At 37.3% G+C, this 26,784-nt stretch overlaps 1 protein-coding gene across 1 annotated transcript; it reads right to left on the bottom strand.

The window, feature by feature from the left end:
* Nucleotides 1-1,268: 1,268 nt before the first annotated feature.
* On the bottom strand, nucleotides 1,269-19,755 carry LOC136686602 (adhesion G protein-coupled receptor E3-like). The gene is made up of 14 exons (XM_066660497.1): nucleotides 19,647-19,755; nucleotides 19,409-19,480; nucleotides 18,630-18,680; nucleotides 17,336-17,367; nucleotides 11,969-12,046; nucleotides 11,695-11,869; nucleotides 11,394-11,507; nucleotides 11,013-11,194; nucleotides 9,903-10,070; nucleotides 7,418-7,624; nucleotides 4,787-5,016; nucleotides 4,560-4,626; nucleotides 3,683-3,958; nucleotides 1,269-1,828 (listed from the first exon to the last, which is right to left on the bottom strand). The coding sequence occupies exons 1-14, from the start codon at nucleotides 19,684-19,686 to the stop codon at nucleotides 1,742-1,744; spliced, it is 1,779 nt and encodes a 592-aa protein (XP_066516594.1). The 5' UTR covers nucleotides 19,687-19,755; the 3' UTR covers nucleotides 1,269-1,741.
* Nucleotides 19,756-26,784: the final 7,029 nt, after the last annotated feature.

Genomic DNA, 26,784 nt, shown 5'->3' with positions numbered 1-26,784 from the left:
TACTAAGTGCATCTCCATCCACTGGTGGTGCTATTTCTCAACATATTCTTAAGCCCTCCTATTTACCCAAATGAAAAAAGCATATTTTCTCTCAGTTACAGTATTACACAAACAACAAAAAAAAAACTCCTTTCTTAATACAGTTAAACCTTCTGGTTAAGTTTAGGGTTAGTGGTTGGTTGAAGTTTGGGTTTGGAAAGATTTACAGCTACTTTTTTACTTGGGGCTGCCAGATATGTCTATTTGGCACACAATATATGTATGCTGAGAATTGTCTTTTAGTAAAAAATATGTATGTTTTCATCATGAGACCAGGTTGGGTGTGAGAGGTTTGCAAAATGATCAAGTCATATAATAATCCATTTTCATCATATGTAGAACAGAAATATTTGACTAGATAATTATACCTTAAGTAGAAGTTTCTAAGTATACATATCATTTTAATAATTATAAAAGTGGCCAAATTTAGTTCAAACTAGTACTGAAAAACCACACTTTCAAGTGTACAGCTAGCAAATTGATATTAGTACACTTATATACTTAGTATACATATATACTTGCTGCATAATAATGGAATGTAACTACTGTTTTGTATGGATAGTATGCTTGTAATTGAATGTGAGTTTGCCCAGCCCTTCAAACATGATTTATTTTCCCACAGGCGATGACTTGTGGGACATTTGACACACATATCTATGTGTCATTCTATGCACATCTCACATAAACATTCATTCATAGTACACAAATAAGTTGTGTCTGAATTAGCTCCTATTTGGAAAATCAGACATTTTGTAACCTTCTCTTGAGTAACAAGACACACACACACACACACACACAGAGTACATATGGGCTCATACATAGTACATACTCCTGTATCAGCTGAGTAATGTTACAACTAGCACATACTGTTGTAAATGGCAGACATACTCCTTTAACGGCTGAGAAGTAAGAACCTGCTACGTTCAAGTTCTCACTATATACTTTATACTATACACAATATATTTCACATCTCTTAAGTAATGTATCATCTAGAATCACAAGTTTACCGGTGCTAAATACGAATTTGTCAGCCATTTGAACACAATTTACAAGTGAGAAAATCTCCCAGTTTTATATTACTCGAATGCAGTTGGTGTGTGGTGGGTTTAAATCTGATAAACTGAACCTTGAAAGAGCATAAACATGTTAAAAACCTTGGAATAATTGGTGTGAGTCAAAGGACTTCACTCAAACACTTTATAATAAAAAATGAAAGAATAGGCTAAACGATAAATGCAAAATAATATTGAACCATACATGGAATTTAAGAACCCATTAAATCATTAACATTGAAAAAACACTAACATTCTCAGTAAAGTTTTAACCCACAAACAAACACCATAACATACATTCATTCATTCATTCATTATCTGTAACCGCTTATCCAGTTCAGGGTTGAGGTGCCATAATATAAAATAAAACTTTAATCCACAAATAAATTCTTATATAAACGCAGGAATGCACTCATTGACCCTGAAATAAATGTCCTAAGAAGCTCAATAAAGCATTAAATCTAAAATAAAGACATTATATATTGTGAGGCACTAAATATTATCTCTGAAATAAACATTGTAAGATGCTCAGTAAAATGTTAACACTGAATAAATGCTGTAATACACTCAGTAAACCATTTCCTCTGAAATAAACAATGTAATACAGTTAATAAACCATTAATCTTAAAGATGCTGAATAACTCCTTAATCTAGAGTTTTGATGTTGTGGTATCTGGATCTTCTTCAGTTTTCAGAGTACGGAGCCCACGCCACCATTTCACATAAAGCAGCCTCACCTGGTGGTAAAAAATGTGGGTGGATGAGAAAGCAGTGAAGTAGACTATTATTTACTCTGAAAATAGTTAAAATCAATTGTGAATTCAGTTGTATCAAGGAAATTGTGAGCTGCTTTGCTCTTTCTAATAAAGAGTATAAGAATGAAATACTGATAACTATATTAACACCATTTCCAGAAAAGTTAGAAGTTTGGGGAAAATGTAAATAAAATAAAAATGCAAAGATATGGAAATAATTTAGATAATTTACTAAATAGAAAAAAGTTCAAAAAATATATTGCACATGTTGAAACGGAGAAATGTTATTGTTTTTGAAAATGAAAATGAAATTGAATTTCATGCTAGCAACATGTTTAAAAAAAAAAGAAAGTGATGATGTGGCCTCTCAAAAAAGTGATAAATCTGTGTAATATTACAAAAGTAATAAAAAAAATGAAACCATATTAGTTTATTAGAGCTTTTTAGAATAAAGATAACAATGGGATCACCACTCTGTAAAAGTCTGAGGGTAGATAGAGCAAAAAAAAAAAATCAATAATAGTTTACACACAACAATAGAAAAACTTGGGTATTCTGGGTATTTCATCATCTTGAGTACATTATATCATTAAAAGATTCAGAAAATCTGGGGAAATTTCTAAATACAAAGCCCAAAACCAATATGGGATGGCTGTGGTTTTCAGGCCCTCATATGGCACTGCATTAAAATCAGATATTTCTGTGGTGGAAATCACAGCATGGGCTTAAAAACACTTCCCCAACCACTGTATGTGAACACAACTTCTGTCCCGACCTTTGTCCTGACCAGAGGCGATTGCTCTAAGACTGCAAGGGAAGCTCAGCTTCCCCTAAAATGTCAAAAAATAAGTGATCAAATATATACTGTTGTGTGTACATGTCATTAAATTAATATGCACTACAATGTGCTCAACTTTTGTTCAGAATCAGCTTCTTATCACTGGTAAAGATGCAGCTTTCCTCTCAATCATTCCCGCAGCTTCACAGTGATTTAAACAGTGTCCACAGAGTTCAATAGCGAAGCAGCGAAGTGCAGGGAAACGAGACGAGTCATTGGATAAAGGCTGGGCTTTGTCCCGCCCATCGGACGCTCAGCGTCTCTGGGGGTCTATGGGGCAGTGGGCTGGGCTCGGTTGGCCCAGACGCTCCACTTCTGCTTGATAATTGGATGATCTGTCTGAGGCTGAATCCCTTTTTGATTGACAGTGAAATGAGCGAATCAGCGATTCTTTGGTGTAAAGATCCGTGGGAGAATTAAATTTTCATTCTGTTCCGAGTTGAACCGGACACTTTTTTAAACCTCTTAGTGGCATTATCTTTGTTAAAAACAACTAGCGACAAATCGAGCTTCTATTTCTGGTGGATTTTTTATAGCTGCTTGTGTTTGGAGACTGATTTCTATCACTCTTTCTGACTTCTATCGCAGTTTCTGTCCAGCGGGTGCTGCTGAGCCCCTCCACCGTCACAAAGCACTCACAGGCAGACACACTTCACATGGGCCAAGGCTGTTTAAGCAGAGGACACTAGTCAAGTCCCTGGAAAAGACACTTTGTTGGTACGACAGGGTCACAGATCATTTTCTTAAAAAGGAACGGGGTAGAATTTACGTATAAATAAACCGACACATTTTATGATGTAGGCCGAAATTGAGCTTCCCCTCCTTTAAAGACCAGCATCCGCCACTGGTCCTGACCTCTAGAGCATGTTGCATTCATTTTCGGTAACTGTTTTATCCTGTTCAAGGTATCCTCAGTTGGTAACAGGGTAATGTTGGTGTTTGTTGGGAAATGGTAGGTCAGTAGGATTGACCCTAAGGTGGAGCAGGTAAAGACTGACCTCTTGGTTGAAGACACAGTGGATGAGGAAGATGAATGTTCCCTGCTGGGAGTTGAGGAGCAAGAAGATCATCTCCAACACCTTACTGCCATCTGTGAAGAAACCCAGGACCCAGGAGCAGCCGAGGATGATGAACTGGAGCATGGTTTTCAGCAACACACTTTTAAAAAGTCGCTGGTCACGCTCAGTGCGTTTGGTTTTCAGACTTTCACTCGTCACTTTTTTCAGAGTTGAGGTCATGACAATCAAGATGCTCAGGAAGAGTAGAGTGTTGGCCTGGCAAGGAAAAAATGGTAGTTTAATTTGTATTTGAGGGAATAGGAAACTTAGTTGTAAAGCATGATGAAGGCCAAATGTAAGAGCACCCCAAAGGGACTAATTATCAGAACAATTATTCTCACAAAATTTTGCATACAGCCTTGTGTTGCATCCACATTTGTCCTTAGTTTATTTGCCAGCTCACCTCAGACATTCCCAAGCTGTATATATATGAAACCAAATGGATCCAAGTCAAATGTGAAGATTTGGGTAAAAAAAAAAAGAACCATTCAAAAACAAAAAAGGACACAGTGGTGGACTCAAAATAACAATCTGAAAGTTTCTATGCAAGCACATAGAGTCCACATCAGACAAGGAAAAAAGCAGAAGAGCAACCAACAGAGGCAAGTCTGAGTTCCCCTTAAAATAAAATACAAAGCAATAGGATCAGGAAAAAGAAAAATGAATGGAGAAGCTAACTTAATACATTTTGGTAATTTTAATTCAGTTTTGTGTTTTTAGCTTGAGTATGCATCCTGCTGCCATGCCTGCGTCATTACAGACCACTGTTCTAAAAGATCAAAACAGAACCTCCATGTTCTTTAGTTTTCTTACTTACAGCAAGAATGAAACAAACAGGCCCCAGAAAACTCCACATAAAACCATCATCTGTCTCTAGCCAGCATCTACAAAGAAACACACACACAAATCAAACACCAGTCAAGTGCCCAAAACTGTTATGTGTTTTATGCTAGTCATTCTGAAGATGTCTTTCTCACACAACTAATCTCCGTTAAGTGAACTCCACCCCTGATTGAAGGAGCTCAACCCACTTCACACACTTACTGTTCACTGCCGTATCCATCAGGAACAAGTCCAGCAGACACACCCACCACAATCAGAGGAATAATGTACCCAATCACAACCAGGTATTTCCAGTTAAGCCCCTCCTTCTTTGATCTTAACTTAGTGAGGTTCTTCACATGGATGAAGAGCAGCACAGCTTCAATGAACATCCACACAAAAGCAGAGAGGAAGAGGAAGTGTAGAGTACCTGCCAGCACTGCACACAACACCTGGGGAAAGAGAGAGAGAGAGAGAGAGAGAGAGAGTTTAATAGACAGACATGCAGTTAAATAAGCCAGTGCCTAGAATTAATCAGGTGACACTGGTGACAGTCCATGTATGATTTGATGCTATCATGCAAAAACAACAAATTAAATATTCAAAATGCAAGTTGGTGCTGACCACAGATGTTGGATTTGCTGGTGTGAGAACATGAGACATGATAAGATTAATAGTATAGCACCTTTCACAAACCCAAGGATGCCTTACATTCGTTAGTGTGGAGAGGTGAATCGTAATGATATATAGGAGACGACAGATCAATTTCCCTTTTAGACCAAAAGTTAATTGCAATAGTCAAAACAGGAAAAATTAAGGCATTAATCACCATTTTGGCAACAATATCATTACGCATAGGGCATAATCATACTATATTATATAGATGGCAAAATGCAGTTTTGCTGACTAACTTAATGTGTGACTCAAAAGAAAGCATTGAGTCAGGAAGGTACCTAAGGTTCAGTGACTTGGGCTAGCTTGATAGCAACACCAATATCAATAGAAAAGTTTGTTACTTGGAGAACTGTAAATTTTGCTCCAACTAACAAAACTAAAACGTGAGAGTTCTCTAAGAGAAATACCAAAGTGTCCAAAGAAAAACATAAATAGACCTTATTGGTTTTCTCCTGACAGTAATCCATAAATGCTTGACGTGAACAATGCGTGAACAAATGTATTAGTGACTGGTGGAGAAGCAGGTGGTATGAAAAAGAGTTTTAAACCTGTGAATACTAATGTTTATAAGATTACAAAAGAAGGAAGAATGTGCAGTGTTTAATGCCTCTTTATATTTAGAAACATGCTTTGTAAAAAGTGAAAAAATGGACAGAGAGACCAGTTTTCATATACAAACTTTATAATGGCCTGACTTTAACTTTCATGATTCTAAGCTCTGATGTGAAACATCATTTAAACTACAAGTAAAAAGCAAGTCAAGTGTACGACCACAAGTAGGGAAGCCAACATGCTAAGTGAGACCAAAACATTCAAAAACATTGCAGAGATCAGTGGATATTACACACAGCTGGAGTCAGCATTAATATTAAAGTCACCCAGCAGCATAATAACAGGAGACAGTTGTGTAACTATCGTAAGTAATTCACTCAGTTCTGATAGAAAATTATTAGCAGATGATTTGGGAGGGCTGTAAATCAATAATATTAGTGGAAAAGATCAAATAAATTTCAGGGCTAAATATTCAAAAGTATTAACAACATGGAAGATCAAATATTTGACATTTATAAAATGTTAAATATAGCAGCTAGGCTAAGTAAAGCATGAAGGCACTATTAAATTTAAGTCCCCAGCTTGTTGCCATGTTTCAGTGAGGAGGAGCATGTCCATGAATTTCTTGGTAATCAAGTAATTTGTAAGTAATGCCTTATTTTTAGTAATAGAGTGAGAGTTCAGAAGGCCAATTTTTGAGGGAAATGTTCCAGTAGATGAGTAAGTGCCAGATTTATGAAGAGAGTAAAATGATCAGGACTGATGTCATGGGTCTGTTTAGATTTCTTAATAATTAGTTTCTGTGACCAGAATATTAACGGTCGAAATACAGTGAACAATGCCACGGATGCACTAGGACCAATGAATACACCTGAAGTGCACAGCCAAGATTGCAATGCAGGTTAAACGTCACAGGGTCCAGCCGAGCATGAGTGTTAAAGCTTTTTAGTTCAGTTGCCGAATACGCGATTATCATGGGGGTCAAAATACTAAGGCAAGCAGTCAAAAAACAAAAAGGCAGGAAATGATTACATGATAACTAACTAACTGAATGAAACATTCAGCAAGTCTTGGTGGAAAACCACAGCAAAAACTGTATCACTAACACCAATAAAGCACATTAGCCATCCAAAAATCCAACCCATCAATCTGAGCACAGGAAAGAGAGACTGCCCAATACACAAATTCAAGGCTACAACTTAGAGAGGGGTCAGAAACTCACACAATGCAGCTGAAGTCAAAGAATCTGAGATGGAGGGAGAGGGCTTGTTCATGGCTAGCAGATACAGACCTGTGCAGAGCATGCAGCCAGATAAAATAAATCCAGTATGATCCCAGAATGTACTGTAAGACCAGAGTATACGTTTCATGATGGTTGAGTGTACTATACAGTATACTAAGTTACAGGGGAATATAAGCCAAAATGAAAGAGAAGCCAGAGCAAAGCATCATCCAAACGCGCACAGCATACTTGAAACCAGAAATAGTTCCTCAACTTACAAATGAACACATAATAGGAGTGAGCAATAAGGGGAGTTATACACATACTTTGAAACTGATAATGACTACAATATGAGAACATTTTGGAAAGTTCCCCCTGGCCCCAATAATCATCATTCCACTCACCTGCAGAGGTTTTATGTAACGCAGGAATATCTGTGTGAGCAGAAAGAGGAGGTGAGCCAGCAGCAGGGTTAAACACAGGTTGATCAGAGCGGTGTTAGTCAGTTTTGGGTTCCGTCGATAATTAGCAAACGTGACCAGGGATAAGGTCAGGAACACCAGCCCCACTGATACAGCTAGGATGGCAATTATGTCTATCGCAAAATTATTCTGAAAAACAACACTCAAACAGTTACAACAGTTCAGAATTTCCTTGTTGACATTTACAAGACACATTCTCATTGGTGAATAATAAAAATAATATTGTTGTATTTATTGTTTAACACTGTTAATGTTAAACTAACACTGTGAGTGTAAATATAATAAAAATTAACACTCAGTGTTAATTTAACACCACCAGGGTTGATTTAACACTGGTGAATTGCTGAACCCAAGTCTAATAAAAAAAATATTATAACAGAAATTAAAATAATGAATATATGAATAAAAAAATAGAATAGAAGCAACAAACGTAACAAAAATAATTAACCAAGCTATGTGCTAGGGACAGATAGGTAGTGCAGAAATAAATATCTAAAGCCCAGTTTTAAATAAGAATGAGCAGTCACTTGTCTTCTCTAGAGGAGGGTATTGTATGTGTAGGAGTGCATAAAGGGCACTGAACCTTTGGTGTACAGACTCTTGAAGCCAAATATGTATTTATTTATTTATTTAGCTTGCATTGAGGGCCAAGAAAACATTTCCCTTTATCAAATTGGAAATAAAACGTCATGGACTAATGTTTCAGCTGTTAACTGTCTGACTCTAAAAATAAAAGTAAAAAAGGTCAAAGCAGTCCTGTAGCTGATGGAGGTCTGGTGAATTCTCCCGATCTTGCTTTTGTGTTCTCTGAAGATATAGACCCAGAGTTCACAGCAGTAGCATTTATATTAGCTAGTCTATTAACAATGGGATTCAATGGGATGAGGTACAAGCTAGACAAACAAGGGGCAGAGGTAAGTGCCAGACATTTATTAACACAGAGTGAATGACAACAATAAAAACTAAGACAAACAACTAGGAAAAAGTACAATAGAGCTATAAAGAAAACTAGAGAAATACATGAAGGGTGTATGTGCTAAACCAACTGAGATCTTATCAAAAGAGTGAGTAAAACAGGGAGTGATCTAAAAAGATAGCAAAGACAAGACATAAAACAAAAAAATACACCTGGGAAATAATCAAAACAAAGGGCCTCATTCATGAAACCTTCATGAGAAAAAAAAAACATGAGAAAACTGCACATAAATTACATTTCCTAAAACTTTCCTCCAGATTTATGAATGCTGTTTAAATACCAGATTCAACATAAGGGACAACATGGCTGACATTTAACATTAGAAAATATTAACTCTCATGAGTGTGCTCTCCCACCAGTGGGATAAATCAAAACCTGCGCCAAAACACTTATACAACTCAGCGAGTATGTGTGCTAGAATCATAATAAACATACCCCCAGAAACCTTAAAGGGTCTACTTTACAAATATACAGAGGTAGACATTTATTTTTTGCTTATTGTTATAGATTGACAAGTAACAAGAGGCATGTTAGCATTTTAATCCAGCAACTATTACTGGAGGATTACAATGTGTAAAAAAAGCTAATTTTAGTCATATAAGCACATGGATGTGTTTTCATACTGAGTATGGAGCTTCAAGATGGCACAGTCACGCATTATGGCTGCCTGAGGAGGAACGGCTTCATTGTATGATGAGTAAGTGAAATATATTTTTCCGCAGTGTGTTTGGTGCAGATTATCTTCTAGTTAATTCAAGCGATGGAATTTGTAAAGCTGCGGGTAAATGTTTGGTAATTGCGCAGAGGCACAGAACTCAGCTTCTAGTAAGGTTTGGAGCTTTCTGTTGCTTTCAAGCAGTCATCTGAAGCTCATATTTATGGCTTTGTTGCTGCAAAGCAGTCAGTGTCATTGCTAAATAACTAAAATACCACTATTTATAACCAAATGATTCAGTTGGTTTCACTGATGGGTGGGGGCTAATGGGCCATTATGTTTGACACAGGGAAACATTCTCATGAACATTCAATTTGTGAACCACAAGTATTGACAAAAAGAGTGTCACATCATATTTCTAGCAATATAAAAGAAAAAACTAGAGCTCAAAATAAAAACTTCATAAATGTTCACAATGTGTTTTTTACTATATATCAGCATCTATGCTGTTTTTTGGGAAGTCCATGTTTAGATTTAATAAAACAGATAAATTACATAAATACATATTTCTCTCATGTTATTGTTGCTGGGTTTGTGCTGAATATAAGCATGTATAGCTTTTTGGGAACAAACTTTTTAGATAGGTGAAATATGTTAAAATATCAAGGCATGCAAGAGCAAATGTCTTAGACTCCAGAGTTAAACAGGTATACTTTATACAGAATATGTTCCTTCTTAAAACCCTTTCTGTACAAAGATATTATTTATGATCTTACTTCATTATCTGGGCGTGGTCTTGTCTGCATGATGAGAGCAAAGGTTGACAGGTGAACACAAGAGCACACACTGTGACTACTGTTGGACTGGAGTAGGACACAGCCATCAACAATCCATTCAGTGTTTTTCCAGTAAACACAGAAGAGTTTACCATTAGGGTCGTTCTCCTACACCAAAGAGAAAAAAGGTCATGAGTTTGAGACTAAAACATGCAGTGTTAAAACAGATGTTTCAGACAACCTAATTTACTGCAGTTTGAAATTAAAGAATCAATTTTGACTGCATTTTAAGATTTTAAAACTGATGTTGAGAGATAGGTGGTGGATAGGTGGTGGAAATTTGGAGTGTCATTGTTGTGGCTAAGTAAGCCCACTAAAGAACTCAAGGGCTTGTGGAGAGCTTGAATTAATGTGTGAATATAGGTATGGTATTCCTGGCAAGACCATCATCAAAAGAGTTGAATTGTGTATCAATCACTCCTTATTGAAATATACAGAATGCTGCACCAATTCTAATCAATGACCTGAAAACCTTTCTGTAGAAAAACTAGTTAATGAGAGGATGTGTAGTAGTGGAGTGTGGAACCACAGATGTGAGGTGTAGGAGGCATACCAGTGGTTTCTTTCATTGAAAGAAAATTGATATTTTCTACCTATTAGTAGGTAGAAGTGGTCTTCCTTCTTTGCTTGTTTTGTTTTACTTGGTAGTGCCTGTCATAGTGATAGTGATATCAGATTTACAATTGCGTTTTATTGCCAAAACTATTTGCTTGTCTGCCTTTGCATTCATATGAAACCACAGGATTAATAGTATGATGTAGACCCACTATTTGCAGCTATAACATCCTCAGATTTTCTGGGAATGCTTTCAGCAAGGTTTAGAAGTGTGTTTTGGGGAGTTTTTGGGGTAAGAAACTCTGTGGGGTGCAAAGCTAAGGGTCTTGGGAAAGAAGCACAGGGAAAGGAAGCTGAACAAAGGGGGTTAAAATGAATGAGAGGCTGTGATAATAAACAGAGAGCATAATAAATGGAGAAATGTGCAAAGGAAGAAAAAACATAGGAAAAGAAAATGAGAAAAAAACACAGATTAAGGCATAAGTTAAGACTCACTGCAGTATGTTTCAGGGTGAGATTGACTGGTTTGCTGAGCTGTGTGATGTAGGTTCTCAGCAGTGTGACAGAAACCACAGGGGACATCATGATTTTTCTTGTTGCTTCATCTGTGTTAATGAGGGTGGGGTCCTGCAAGGTGGTGAAGTTGGTGTAACTCATCAGTGCAACAGCTGCTGATCCTGGTAAAATAAACAAAATACAGAATTAAACTAAAGAACTAAAACACCTTAGACATTGCAGTTCCTATGGTTTTCATCTTCCTGTGTGTGATATAGTGAATATATAGCATTCAATTTTTAACTCATGAATTCTCATGTATAAAATCTCATGTATAAAAATGGGTTTATGACAGAAAATAAGTCACAGGAGAAAATGTACCTTGGTTTTTCTCTGCAATCCCAATAATGTCAATGTCCAAATGAGCTGTGCTGGTGGTGAGTTGAGGGATTTTTACTGTGGAGGCGTTAGGTCCTACCATCAACAGTTGTATCTCTGACATGTAAAAAAACACATTAGTCCATTAATCTAGAGGATCAGTTTCTGTAACATTGGTTCAGATATGAGGCTGGTATTCAGTCACGCTCTCTGCAGAGTAACACACCACACTACTAAAGTATTAAAGAAAAACAGTATGGGATATTAAATACTGAGTCTGTGACAGTGGGAGCTGGGTACTTACCTAAATTTGGGACGGTTATGGGTGTGATGTTGTAGGTTTCTACAGTCACCACCAGAGCAGACACCAGTCTCTCAGTTGCCATCAATACATCATTGGCATATACCATATTGTTTTGGTTAGGTTCTCTGTGTAACATACTCTCATTCATGACTTTTTTCAAAGCATCCACTGCAACCTAATCCAAGCCCAGGAACATACATATGGTTAGACACCTAAACTCAAACCACAGTGTCCATAATAGTTATGTATTCAAAACAAACCAAGTGTTCCTCACATTCTGAGGTAGTTCTGTAAATGTTTTATTGAGAATCTCCTTTGAAAGGGCAACTGCAGATGTTTCTTTAAAATAATTCTAGAGAACAACACAATGGAAAATGAAGCATGAGTCACACAAAATATATATTTTTTACTCACTGTACCTTTTTCACGAACCCTTCGTAAAAAACAAGAGCAAATGAGCATCATTTACAAGTAAACTGACATTCCTAAAAACTATTCATAATCGCTGCTTTAACATCAGATATTTTAGTAGAACTTTTGCATGTTAGTGAATACCAAACGTTTGCATATTGGGAAGGTATGCACGTTCCTTTGCAAATAACATAGTTTCCATGATCTCCACCCATGAATTTCAAATGGCAACTTTACAAGGAAGCACTAGGACTGAGGAACTGCAGCAAAAAGAAAACATATGTTCTCAGTGGAAATCAATTTTACTGAAGTGCATTAAAATCTGCACTTTTTAGTTTTGTTCTGTGTATATTATTTGCTCACATATGGTAGTATATATATATATATATAAGTATAGCAAGGCATTATTTTACCTCAAAGCTGAGTTACAGGGCTTAAAGAAAGCTATTGTAGTAAGTAGTGATATGCTGTGTGTCAATATGTTGGTTTAAGCTTTAACACATCTCATTGTAGCAGTGCAGTTTTATTTAAGGATATCATACTTCATCTCAGAAAATTAGAATAATCAACACAAAACACCGGCAAAGGTGTTTTTCCTTTAAAATGGTCCCTTAGTCTGGTTCAGTCAGCTACACAATTATGGGGAAGACTGCTGACTTGACAGATCTGTCAGCTGTCACTGACACCCTCCTGCTGTATCCAAGCATATTAATGGAAGGATCCATATTTGGAAGCATATTTGGAAGAAAAGTGTTGTATAAAAAAGGGGCACAAACATCAGGGAAAACCACAGCCTTGAAAGGATAGTCAAGAAAAGGCCATTCAAAAAATTGTGGGAGATCAAAACAAGGAGTGGACTGCTGCTGGATTCAGTGCTTCAAGAGCCACCACACACAGACGTATCCAGGACATGGGCCTCAACCATCGCATACCTTGTGTCAAGTGTAGTGGATGTTGGTCATACACCCCGATACATATATATATAATTTTATAATTTGTTTTATAGCCTTGACCTTATTCAAACTCCTCCAACCTCTGATATTTGACTTAATGATATTAATTAAGATTTATAATTGGTTTAAGCAATTAAAACATTAATAATTAGTTTGAGAATGAATAATAATCATGCTAAATGAGTTCTTCAGGATTTTCAGAAATTCTAATGAATAAATTGCAAACACTGTGACTTCAAATAATGAGAGTTTTATTAATAAAAAGAAGATATTTAGTTAACATAGCACAACCTTGTAATCTCACGGTGTCCGGCAGGGGGAACTGATTTTGACCTTAAGGTGAGCTAGGCACTTCTAACTTGTGACTAAGGTTACTAACTAAGGTTTAATTAAATGGTAAATTATAAAGAGGGTTTGTTTAGACATCAGCTACTGAAAAGGTGTTAAATACGCTAGCTTACTCGTTCGTCGTTTCACCGAGCCGTCGCGTCCTGTTGTTTAATCTCCGTGTCCCGGGGTGTTCTCGTCGTTCCCACGTGGTGAGAAGCAGGCCCGCTTATGGAGGATCTCTTTACAGTCGATTTGAAGACCCTCGATTCCGAGCTGAGCTGCGTCGATCGAGATTTCCCTTCTTCGGTTTTTCACAGGCGTGGCTGGTTTTCCACCGTAGTGGAAAGGCTTTTTCAGAGTATTAGCTAGTCTCGTTGTTCAGCTTTCCAGGATTGATGTCTTAAGGAATCAGCTTATAACGTTAATATATCTGTTATCGATTACTCAAACGGTTGATACCTTACTTTGGTCACAAATAAGTTTCACCCGCCTTGATCACTCGTGAGATCACACTTCGATAGGTAATAAACATAAACAAGATTAAAAGAAAAGAAAGATATTCAAATTATTCGACTTATTAGTTAAACTTCATACTCTTAGCTAATTTCGAGACGTCTCTCGTAAGCTTTTCTGAAGTCTCTGAGAGGGTTCCTTTGTTTCGTTGTCGGCGTGGAAGAGACAGCGTTTTTTTGTTGTTTAAGGTTTCTCGGATCTCCTCGTGGTCCTCTCCTTTTTTAGTGGTCCGTTACTTTGTAGAGTCCTCGCGACTCTTCAAACTTCGAACTCATTGTCTGTCTTGCTGTTTGTCCTTTTCAAGGCTGGCGCGGTCACGCCCTAATGGGAGGCGTCCTCTTTCTGATTGGACGCGAGTCCAGACTCACGTGACTCTCGTGAGGGAGAGAGAGAGAGAGAGAGTAGGAGGAGGGGGTTTTGACTCTGTGATTCATACATAAGGAATATGAGTTTCTCGTATCAAAATTCTTATACCTGTTATCAACCTATAACAATGAGTACATTGGACTATTAATATCAGACATTTACATAAGGTCCCATCTTGAGTACATTGTTCACGTCCAATTCGTGATGATACGCTGAAAAATAAAACATTAATCCATTTTCTCTCATTCAGAGACAAAACTGATCTTTGTAATAGAAACAATCGGCATTATACATCATTTCATTAGAAGGTAGGCATTCATCTGAGGGTACAGAAAGTGACATTCATACGTTCGTTTAGACACAAATAACTCAGAGATCGACTATTTTCGCTATTGTCTTGCGGCGACTCCGAGCGAGGTGTAGTTCCGCCAGTGTCCATTTGGTGTCGTTGTTAATCCGTGTTTCGGTTGGTGATTCACGGGAGTTCACTCGAGGTCACTTTGGTTTGAACATCTGTTGATCTCCGTGAAAGATAAGGATTAGACATTTAGGTGCCATTGTCATAAAAACGGGCCGTAAAAGCTCTCTTCTTTGTTTGAGGTTCCTGTCTCTTTAAGTTAGTTATCTCGACAGTTCCTGTTAGTTAAAAGAGAGAAGGGGGGTGTTGGGGCCATGTGTTACTTAAAAGAGTTCTTTTGATGTCTTTAGATTGGGTGTGTGTGTGGGGGCTGCTATGTTGCAGACGAAAAGTCTTCTGCAGACTGGAAAAGTTTTAATTCAAAACTTTTCATTTCTTGATTGTCCGATATTCATATTTGGCTCATACTCCACTACACAAGCCTCTCATGACTCAGAGACAACACCAGAAGTGTCTCAACTGGGCAAAAGAGAGAAAGGACTGGAATGTTTCTAAGTGTCCAAAGTCTTGTTTTCAGATGAAGATCAAGAAATCAAGGTCCCAGAGTCTGGAGGAAGAGTGGAGAGGCACACAGTCCAAGCTGCTTGAGTCTTGTGTGAAATTTCCATAATCAGGTATGGTTTGGGCAGCCATGTTGTCTGCTGGTGTTGGTCCACTGTGTTATATCACGTCCAAAGACAGCACAGCCGTCTACCAGGGCATTTTAGAGCACTTCACTCTTCCCTCTGTTGACGGGTTTTATGAAGATGTGTATTTCACTTACCAGCAGGACTTGGCACCTGTCCACACTGCCAAAAAAACCAGTACCTCGTTTAATAACCACAGTATCACTGTGCTTGATTGGCAGCAAAGTTTCCAAGTATTGAGTGCATATACTACACATTCTTTTCAGTAGGCCTATATATCATTTTTGTTTTAATATGTTATAATATAATATTCAAATTTTCTGAGATAAAGACTTTTGGCACCGCGACCCTTAAATGGACAAGTGGAAAAGAATATGAGATGAGATGAGATGAAGACTTTTGTGTTTTCATTGGCTGTAAGCCATAATCATCAACATTAAAAGAAATAAACACTTGAAATAGATCACTTGAAACACTTGAAATAGATTTTGTAATGTAGTTTGTAATGAATCTGTATGAGTTTCACTTTCTGAATTAAATTAATGAAATAAATACATGTTTGGTGATTTTCTTATTTATTGAAATGCACCTGTATATCAGCCTTGACACTATTACAGCTGTAATAATCAGGCAACAGAAAAAAATATATATTTCCCAGATAATCAACTTTACCCTGGTAAAATATATTCCTTTTTTGACATCGTGTTTGTCCTTTGTTCCAGTCTCCTTTATAGATACAAAATCATATAGATGAACACAGTTTAAAAATCCCAGCATAGTTTAAAATAAACCTGCAGTCAATCTCAACTGTTTTATTTTATCATGTCCACACAATTCTCTTTCGCTGTACTCTTCAACCAAAGTGGAATGACATTTCTCCAAACACCCTCCAGTATTTTCACTAAATCACTTTGTAAACCTGACCCCTAATGTCTTAATGTGAATTGCTTGGGTTAGCACGAGGCTAGAACCAACTGTAATAAACACAACAGGGATTAAAAAAAAAACACCAGCCAATAAGTAAATTAGTAAAGGACATTCAAACAATGGATGCCTATGCAAGGTGTCTGTGTTGAAAACACTATTTAAACAGTCTGGCACATGTATTGTAAATCAGTACTCTGGCGAGGCAGAGCAAAACCTCTGTCTGACTGGGGGGCCCAGAATTGCATAGATCTTCATAAGATCAAAAGGGGACTCCTGGGAATTGGAGGTTGCAGGAGGAGCTGAGGCTGGGAGAGAGACACGTGTAATGGGAAGCTGAAGCAGAAGGAGAGGCTTGGGTAAAATAAAACTCACAAGCCCCACAGCGGCGTTCTCGCCTGTTCAGTATGGGTGCTTTCAGCACGTTTTTCTTTAGATGATAATGAGCTGCTCTGTGTTTACCCCAACCCAACTGCACAGAAGTGAGAAGTGAGGAGCAGAAGCTCTGTTTTCAGACATGTTCACTCAGTTATCTTTCGTCATGGGTCTTGTATTCTCCATTTTACTTAGTGTATGTTTTTCTGTGTTTACAGTCTTACTTACTTCTCTTTTAGGGGTCTCTCTTCTTTTTGTCTCTTAGATTTCATAGGTAGAGAAAAACTAGTCTAGGTCTTCTAGTACCATAAAAGTCACCCCTCTACAAAATGAGTGCTTTTGGTCTTAAGTACAGCACACAGCAGGAGAGTCTAGTCAGCTGAATTAACCCAGAGAACTCTGGGAAACGGGGTTCCTTTGGCTGCTGGCTCTAACTGCCCTAGAGCACTGCCCACATGCCCTGCTGGCTATGTGGACCTATTCCTTACAGTCACAAGGTAAATCACAGAAAGAGAAAGGAAATCCACTTTGACTAAAGGTTACAAAATAGCTGGGGTTTTGTATTTTAAACGACTTGTCAAAATTAATTTTACTTAATAAAAACTAGGACAAAAACCAACACAATAAACATGCTCCATTTTCATTTTAATTCTACTTTAATGAAATTTAAATATGTTGATAAGTGTATATTTATGAGAATGATTAGAAAAGGGCACGTCACACACCTGGAATTTTGCAGAAACTCTGGTAGATGAAACTGAAATACAAGGAAATGTTCTTTAATGTGAGAAATTAAAAATGGAAACAATACCTTCTGGCTAAGTTGATACACATTTGAACATCAAGAACTTAACAATACATTATCTTTAATGCTACAATTGTAATTAGCATGACATATTTTTGGCTTATATATTTACTCCAAAATGTCTATATAAATGTTTCTAAAATATGTTTTACCATGTTTAGTGAATTGGCACTGTGCTTAAAAACCCCAGATGCATAGTTTAACTGTATTATTTAAACACAGCTTATTAATGATAGTATTTAATGAGAGTTTCTAGAGTGTTTTTAATTGTTGTCCCACACTTGTATTGTATATTCTTATATTGTTATAGCAGTAAAAAACAAAACCAAACAACACAAAAAGCAGTCTTATTAAACAATGGTCCTTGATAGTATACAAACTGGATTTGTATCAATGACTGAGTACTGCAGAAATAACTACTCTCGAATGAATAAGCAGGGACTAGCAGTCATCATTAGTGTAAAGAATTTTCAGTTATGAGAGATTATTTACAATTGTGACACACCACAAATCTCTTACTTCACTTTTTAATGAGATGCAAGTTCATTAATGAGATGAATTGGCATCTCCTCATATTAAGAGATTGGCAATCTCACTGACAGAGTGTGAGTATGCCATTTTGTACAAAGGTGGAAAAAAATGGCTACACTGTTGCTTTGAGTAGACTGCCAATGAGGGAAAATATGAGGGGAACAAATACCAGAGAAGGACAAATAGATAGTAGTGACTATTGTATAGAAAACACACTGATAGCTATGCAGTCTTTTCCAGAGTAATAGAGTATGTTCTTAAAATTTGGCCAAGAAAAGTGCATGATTCTGTTTTTGACTCTTATGTGAATCTGATCATGCAGGATGGATGCATGCTATGGGGACCAGAGTAATTATTCCAGCACAGGGAAGGACAGCTGTAAAGAAAAATCCACATCCTACTCATCCAGGAATTACTTAAATGAAAGAGATAGCCAAAGCTGTTTGAACGTCCATTTGGGTTTATTATAGAATTATATGTGTTATTTATGTTCACTAACTAAAAGTACTGAATATGCACCCATGAGGGTACCACCATGGTGATCGTTAGAGTTCTCAGATTTTCTGAAAATATAGGAAATGGAAGGCTTGTGAGAATTGTGAGAACACAAACTGATCAAGTGAAACACAGTTACACTGAAGTGTCGCCTGCTGCATTTGATAAATCCAATCCAGATTCCTTACCTGTTGGGGTCAGCATTCCAGCATCATCTCCTGAGGCTTCATATATATCATCTGCAGAATATAATATAGGAAAGGGCCCAAAATACATGGAGGCAAATGTTTCAAGTTCAGCTGAACAACTAGAATAACATTTAGAATAATAAGATCACTTCCAACTTAAAATACTCCTCCCACATACTTGAAGAAATATAAAATAAAAATAAAAAAGAATGATCAAATTAAATAACTGTCCTCTGCAGATTCTCCTATGATACCACAGATAACTAATTTTAATACAGGGGATAACTGATTTCTTGATTAACTGATTTCTGCCTTCTTGTGTCTACATGTCTTTTTCATTTTCTTGGTATTATAAATAAGAATTTTATGCATCAAATGAAAAAGATTCAGGTACAGTTCCATATATTCTTTTAGCACACCTGCTGGGTAGGCATATGTCTGTTTTTTGTGTACACCTAAAACCTGCCAAATTGACCTGTATGTAGTGAAGAGTACATTTGTCTACTCTAAAATGCAGATATCGCCTATTCATCCTATTTAATACCTTTTTGGCTAGCACATTCTCAAGGGTAAACCTGAGCAGATATTATTACTCATTTTGACTCTCATTCAGGGTGTGGTTAAATTATGATCATTGTAGGATTACAATTAACAAACTTAGAAAAACGGTATAAATCACCTCAATGTGCAATTTCGCTTGGGATTAGTGAAGTTCTATCTTATTATATGGGAGAAACATTTAGCAATATATACATAGCAAAAATGTTAATACATCTCACCACTGTCCTCTGAATCTATGAAGAGTCCACTTCCTCCTGAGAAGTCATCTGTATCAAAGCAACTCACTGGACCTGCAAATCAATATTTAAAATAGAAGATGGCCTCATAATTCTGGCAAAATCCTCACAGCACTAAATCTCCTTCAGCTGTGATGTAAAACCTGAATCATATGTTTCTGTGTAAAAGAATCTTAAAGTTAAATACAGAACGTCTTCAGTTTGGAGCAGAAAAACTGACCTGAGATCAGGAAGAAGGTGAAGATGAGGAGGGTCTTCATCCTGAACTGAGCTCCAGCTTCACTGTTGTTCACCCAAACTCCAGTCCACTTTAAGGTTGTGTAAGTGTGGAATTGTTCTCACATTCTACTTCTCTTTGAAATGTCTGTCTCGTCTTCTCTCTGCTTTGAGAGCTTCCTCTTTTTTAAAAGTGTTAGAGTTACTCAGAACATAGCCCTCTGCCCTTTAACATCACCGGAAAGAAGTTTTATTCTGTGATGTCATTAAGCAGAAAAAAGAGAGACCAATTCGGCAAAAGCAGATAAATATTATTCACAAAAATTACAGCAATTCACTCAGTTTATTCAGATAACTCCCTCCCCAATCTCTTCTGCTGGATTATCAGCCAGAGAAATTTTTTGATGACGGATCAGATCAGGTTTTCCCTCTCAAACTGAACCAGAAACAGTTTTTTTTGGTTAAGCTGAACCATATACTTTATAAAAAGATATACTACCGAAGGAAATGGGAGATAGTGGAGATTGTAGCGTGGTAACAGTATTTGGATTATTTCTGCTTAATTTTGGTTATAAATTATTATTATTATTATTATATTATTAATTTGAGATAATAACAATATAAATAATTTATCATAAATCTGAATACTATTCACGCCAGAGTGCGGGTTTTTTTCAGGATTTTCAAAAACTTCACTGACAGGCTCTATACACAATATTATTTCAAATTAAAGAACACTTTATTGGAAAGAAATAATAATCATTTAATAGACATAGCACAATTATTATAACCTCACAATCGATGATCAATGCAGATGAAACCCTTCTTATGAGTCGTATCAGTGGCTAAGCTATATGGCTGGTGTGATTAATATAGTCTACGCTAAATGAATGTTAACTAAGTTTACCAAGGAATTAGTTAGACATCAGCTCTGAAAATGATATCTGAGGCTTACTTTGGCGCAGTTCTAACCAACCAATGGGTACAGCAATTCAGTCACAGTTGAACCAGGCCCTGGCTCGGTTCTGTCCTCCCCATGGAAGCGGCTGAGGATGGGCTTGCTACAGAGGTGTTCCCTCAAGGATGAGCAGGCCGCTTCCGGCTTCCTTGGAGCGGGGTGGCATAAGTTGGGATTCCCTGAGGGAATGACTGGTGCTGTTCTGGTTGGGAATTCCCCGAAAAGGGGGCCACATTTTGGTCAAGTTCAGAGGTGGCGTTTGAAAGTCCATACAATTCCTATATTAACTATTTACTAATCTCAGGGGTGATTCCTTATTCTGGCCATAAGTTTCACCTGCTTTGATCAGCCATTAGTAAAAACGCTTTAACTAGGCAATAAAAGAAAAATCAACATACAAACAATAATAAGTTGAGACTGATGCTGACAGAGTTATTTCTAAAGGTTTAAATATCTGACGTTGAGTAAATTTTTTTCTCCCTAAAGCGACTCCACTTCAGCTGTACAACTTTTTTCTAGTTAGCGCCGTTACACCCACTTGAGAGGTAGCCGTCCTTTGATAGGCTACTGAGTTTGGGAACTACACGTTACCGTCTCAAGTTTTACAGGGATAACTTTTTTTAAAAAATCTGCTTCGGCAAATAAAACATTGTGTGTATTTGAGCGTTAATTCCTTTCTTGAGTTAATACATCGAATATATTGATGTAGGTACACAAACTATTCTAGTTATTATAGCTTAATTAGCATTCTTTTAAATTGAGAAAGGAATTGATCTTCTTGTTTGCTGAAATTCATATAAATTCATGCAGACATGGATACATTTACCTGAAAATAAAGTTGGCGAGGGTGTTGACCTCATTCTCCTGTGGCCATCTGCCGATCTTATTTAGATTAAGTCCAATCATTAACTTGACAAATGTTCTTGGGAGAGTTCTGGGTTTCATCAGGTGATGGCTTTAGAGTCCGTTCCCAGGATTTTCTGACTGATTTAAAAGAGCTATCTGCTGGTCTAATTGTGGTCTGGTGGTCATAAACTTTGGAACAGACCACTCAGTGTAGGGACGAACCTTCTTGTGAACATCCCAGGGTCAAACTGGAAAAGGGGTTTCATGTCCTCCCTAGACTGTGTGTGTGCGTAGTGTGGGTGTATGCGGGTAGTTCAAGGAGGTCATCACAGCCTGAGAAACATAGAATTCCTCTTGACCATAAAATGTCACCTGATCTGGATAATCCATAATCTTGAAGATGATCAGCATAGCTTGTCCTTCCTCCACTACAAGATGAAGGATATAAACATATAATTAACTGACTGTGATCATATCAGTGTATTTTTAGGACAGAGAAGTTTCTGATGGACGCTAAACCCGAACTGAAACTGGCTGTAGCTATTTAAGTCTCAGTCTGTGACGTATCGTCATGTCTGTAGTTTTGAACTGTGTTAAAGGGCTCTTGATTTTGTTACCATAAACTTGTTTAGAAGCTGCTTATAAAAATCAACATGTAAATGTACCTTTAGAGACAGAGCTTGTACTAGGTGTTATGTTCAAGAAAAATCATGAGCCAATTATGCCACAGATTTCATACATCAGAATTTGTGCAGAGCAAGCGAGATACACTCTGTTCACAGAGCCATAAAGACACTGGCCAATGTTTCTGGCCAGTGTGCTAACATATCTCTGGATATAGTACGTCATCTGGGGACTTTGTGTACTTTTCGATGCATACTATGTATGTTCTCCCACAGTCCAAAAACACACGTTGGTAGGTGGACTGACGACTCAAATGTGCCCGTAGGTGTGTGTGTGTGTGTTGCCCTGTGAAGGAATGGCGCCCCTCCAGAATGTGTTCTCGCCTTGTGCTCAGTGATTCAAGGTAGGCTCCACACCAGTGCAGATGCTGGTCTTTCAAGGAGGGGAAGCTCTATTTCGGCCTACATCATAAAATGTGTTGGTTTATTTATACATAAATTCTACCCCCCGTTCCTTTTTAAGCAAATGATCTGTGACCCTGTCGTACCAACAAGACGTCTTTTCCAGGGACTTGACTAGTGTCCTCTCAATGGCCAGCAGAGCTAGGCTGCTTAAACGGCCTTGGCCCATGTGAAGTGTGTCCGCCTGTGAGTGCTTTGTGACGGTGGAGGGGCTCAGCAGCACCCGCTGGACAGAAACTGCGATAGAAGTCAGAAAGAGTGATAGAAGTCAGTCTCCAAACACAACCAGCTACAAAAAAACCCACCAGAAATAGAAGCTCGATTTGTCGCTAGTTGTTTTTAACAAAGAAAATGCCGCTAAGAGGATTAAGAAAGTCTGGTTCAACTCAGAACAGAATGAAAATGTAATGCTCCCACGGATCTTTACACCAAAGGATCGCTGATTCGCTCATTTCACTGTCAATCAAAAAGGGATTCAGCCTCAGACAGATCATCCAATCATCATACAGAAGCTGAGCGTCCGGGCCAGCCAAGGCCAGCCCACTGCCCCATAGACCCCCAGAGACGCTGAGCGTCCGATGGGCGGGACAAAGCCCAGCATTTATCCAATCACTCGTCTCGTTTCCCTGAACTTCGCTGCTTCTCCATTGAACTCTGTGGACGCTCGGCGTCCTCACTGTTTAAATCACTCTGAATCTGCGCGAATGATTGAGAGGAAAGCCGCGTCTTTACCAGTGATAAGAAGCTGATTCTGAACAAAAGTTAATCGCGTTGTAGTGGGTATTTATTCAATGACATTTACACACAACAGTATATATTTGATCACTTATTTTTTGACATTTTAGGGGAAGCTGAGCTTCCCTTGCAGTCTTAGAGCAATCGCCTCTGCTCCACACCCAATGCCACCCTGCACGGGATAAGGGTTACAGACAATGATTGAATGAATGAATGAATGAATGAATGAATGAATTTCCTAAGGGGAGCAGTTACAGAGGACATCTGGTTCCATTCAGCAAACCTGTGAACAATTCTGACTCATTACAATTCCTTAGAACAGAGAATGCTCCACTATTTAATTTGCAGAGTTTCTGAAGCCACATTTGCCTTTTTCATGTTACCCAATAAATGGCGGAAGTGCACTGAGAAAAGCAGCCATGTTAAACCAGGCTCCCACCAGTCCACAGCTCTGGGTAAATAACAATGATCTTCATCTGCCGATCTGAACTGTAAATTGTATATTTAGGTAAAATATATGTAAATTGTAAGTTAAAGACACTTTGCTTCATCATAATTTGTAGCTATTATATAAATGCACTTCCCTCCATTGGCTCTGCTGTTTCTCTGTATATGCTAAAGCCCTGTTATTTACCCAAATGAAAAGAGAAGAGTTGGTGACAGTGACAAAACATTCCTTTTCTAACATTCTGTAAATCTTCAGGTGACATTTAGGGTAGATTGTAGGCTCAGCTTTAAGGTTACAGTGTGGGAACTATTAAGGCTCCTTTTTCACTCAGGCTGACAGATATTCATGTCTCTTTTGCAGTAGTTGTGCACTCAATTTGGTAACTTTAAAATAAGTATAAAGTATACTTTTATTAACTAAAAAGTGGGCAAATTTAGTCCCACACAGTAATAAAACACTGATTTATTAGTATATCAATATTAGAATACTTACTACAGAATAATAAATATAGGGTAGGGGTTGTGTGCGAGGTGGCCGGCCATTCTAACTCCATTTATTGTGTCTTAGGAAATGACTAGTGGGACATTTGACACTCTGATAAAAATATCTTAATGCACATGTAACTCATAAATTCTTAAAATACATAAACATCTCATGTATAATAATGGTTTTATGACAGAAAATAAGTCACAGGATAAAATATACCTTGTTTTTTCTCTGCAATACCAATAACTTCAAATATATATCCAAATAAACTTTGCTGGTGGTCAGTGGAGGGATTTTTACCGTGGAGGCATTAGGTCCCACCATGAACACTTGTATCTCTGACATGTAAAAAACACATTAGTCCATTAGACCAGAGGATCAGTTTCTGTAACATTGGTTCAGATATGAGGCTGGTATTCAGTCAGACTCTCTGCAGAGTAACACACCACACTACTAAAGTATTAAAGGAAAACATTATGGAATATTAAATACTGAGTCTAGGTTTGTACAGGCACTACCAGAGAAGACACCAAACAGTCAGTTGCCATCAATTTGTTATTGGCATGTACCATGTTGATTTGTTTAGGTTCTTTGTTTATTATACTGTCGTTCATGACTGTTTTCAAAGCATCAACCACAACATAGACCACCAGCAGGAACATACGCATGATTAAACACCTAAACTCAAACCACAATGTCCATCAAAACTAAACCAAAAAAAAGAGTTTCTCACGTTCTGTGGTAGTTCTGTAAATGATTTATTGAGAATTTGTTTTGAAAGGGCAGCTGCAGATGTTTCTTTAAAATAATTCTAAAACACAATGAAAAATGAAGCATGAGTCACACATTAAAAATAATTATTTTAAATTCTTCTAATCACTCAGTTTAGTGAGTGAGATAACTACATTTTTACTTAGTGCTCTTATTTCTCTGTGCTTGTTGTGTCTGTTTTAATGTGTTTATCCTCATCTCACATAAACATGGTTTCAGACCAGTGATTGGACAGACACAGACGAGGGGGTGGGGAAATCCTAAAGTCTTTTAATTAAATATCTTGAGGACTGTATATCTATCAGAATGATTAAAGAAGGACTAGTCACAAACCTGAAATTCTGAATAAACTGTTATTGTGAAACTAAAATAGAAGGAATATTTAAGTGAAAGATTTTATAACACCAAGTTATAAATAAAAACAATGGCTTTTTCTTACCTCATGTTAATAAGTAAATTTCAGTTTAGGTTTTATATCTGTCTTAAACATGCATTGAACACTTTACATTTGCCTACCCTTCAGGTTCTGGCAACATTTCATATAGCTCTTATCATTATCATAGAGCAGAAAAACAATTTTTGTTTATATAATATAGTTTGTTTATATATATTTAAAATTATTTATCTACCTGAACAGGTATCATTTTCTGCTGCTTTAAGGAAACCAGGTAAACACACACTTGTCTGAACCAAGAGTGTTTACACACTTGGTTTTGTGGAACAAGGCTTGCTTCTCAAATACTTGTTTATATCTGAAATGACATGAAACACAGAGAGGGAGAGGGAAAAGGGGCAGTTTGGCCTGTAACTATTCTACTGATGAAAGCTCCTCACAGAATGTTATTAATTGAAGTGAATTAACTGCCTCTTCTCTAACAGTCCTTTTAAACACAGTAATATTTGAGGTATAGAAGAGAAAATGGTCCCCTAAAGAAAATATTGCTTTACACATTGCCTCGATATCCCATCATCATCACCATCGCCATCAATTGATGTAATGGAATGAAGAAGAGGAAATAAATTCTGGATTTGCAGACACAAAGACATCGAGTTCTGTTCACTGCCATTATAAAGAAACCTGTCATGGCAAATAACCTTTCACCAACCTTTAAGCAAAAGTTGTTCATTGGTTAAATGCTCAAATTTACATGGCTTGTATAATCTAATACATTTAAACTTTCAAAAATGGAAATATACCACAGATTTGCAAACATTACTTCATAAAAATATTCTATTCATATTAACATTTCATTACATTTATAGTATATAGTTTAAATACTGTTACCGAAGATTCATTCATTCATTCATTATCTGTAACCGCTCATCCAATTCAGGGTCGCCGTGGGTCCAGAGCCTACCTGGAATCATTGGGCACAAGGAGGGAATACATCCTGGAGAGGGCGACAGTCCTTCACAGGGCAACACACACACACATTCACTCACACACTCACACCTACGGACACTTCTGAGTCACCAATCCACCTACCAACGTGTGTTTTTGGACTGTGGGAGGAAACCGGCGCACCCGGAGGAAACCCATGCGGTACCGAAGATTCAACTCAGACAATGTCATTTGCACAATAAAAATAGACACAGCTCATACAAATGTATAGCATACAAAATATTATATTTGTACTGTAGGTTTGATAAATATAACAGCTTCTGTACCTTTATAACAGGGAAATTATTCTAAAAGAATTGTAAAATGCACATAATAGTGAAATAAATTGTTATGTGTGAAATAATATTCAACCCAATAAAACTTCAGGAATTAAACTCTGGTAGACTGAATCTTATTGGATGCTTTTGTGGT

Source organism: Hoplias malabaricus, chromosome 2 (genome assembly GCF_029633855.1).
Source record: "Hoplias malabaricus isolate fHopMal1 chromosome 2, fHopMal1.hap1, whole genome shotgun sequence".
In the NCBI taxonomy this organism is placed as follows: Eukaryota; Metazoa; Chordata; class Actinopteri; order Characiformes; family Erythrinidae; genus Hoplias; species Hoplias malabaricus.
This window is presented reverse-complemented; position numbering and strand designations above follow the sequence as displayed.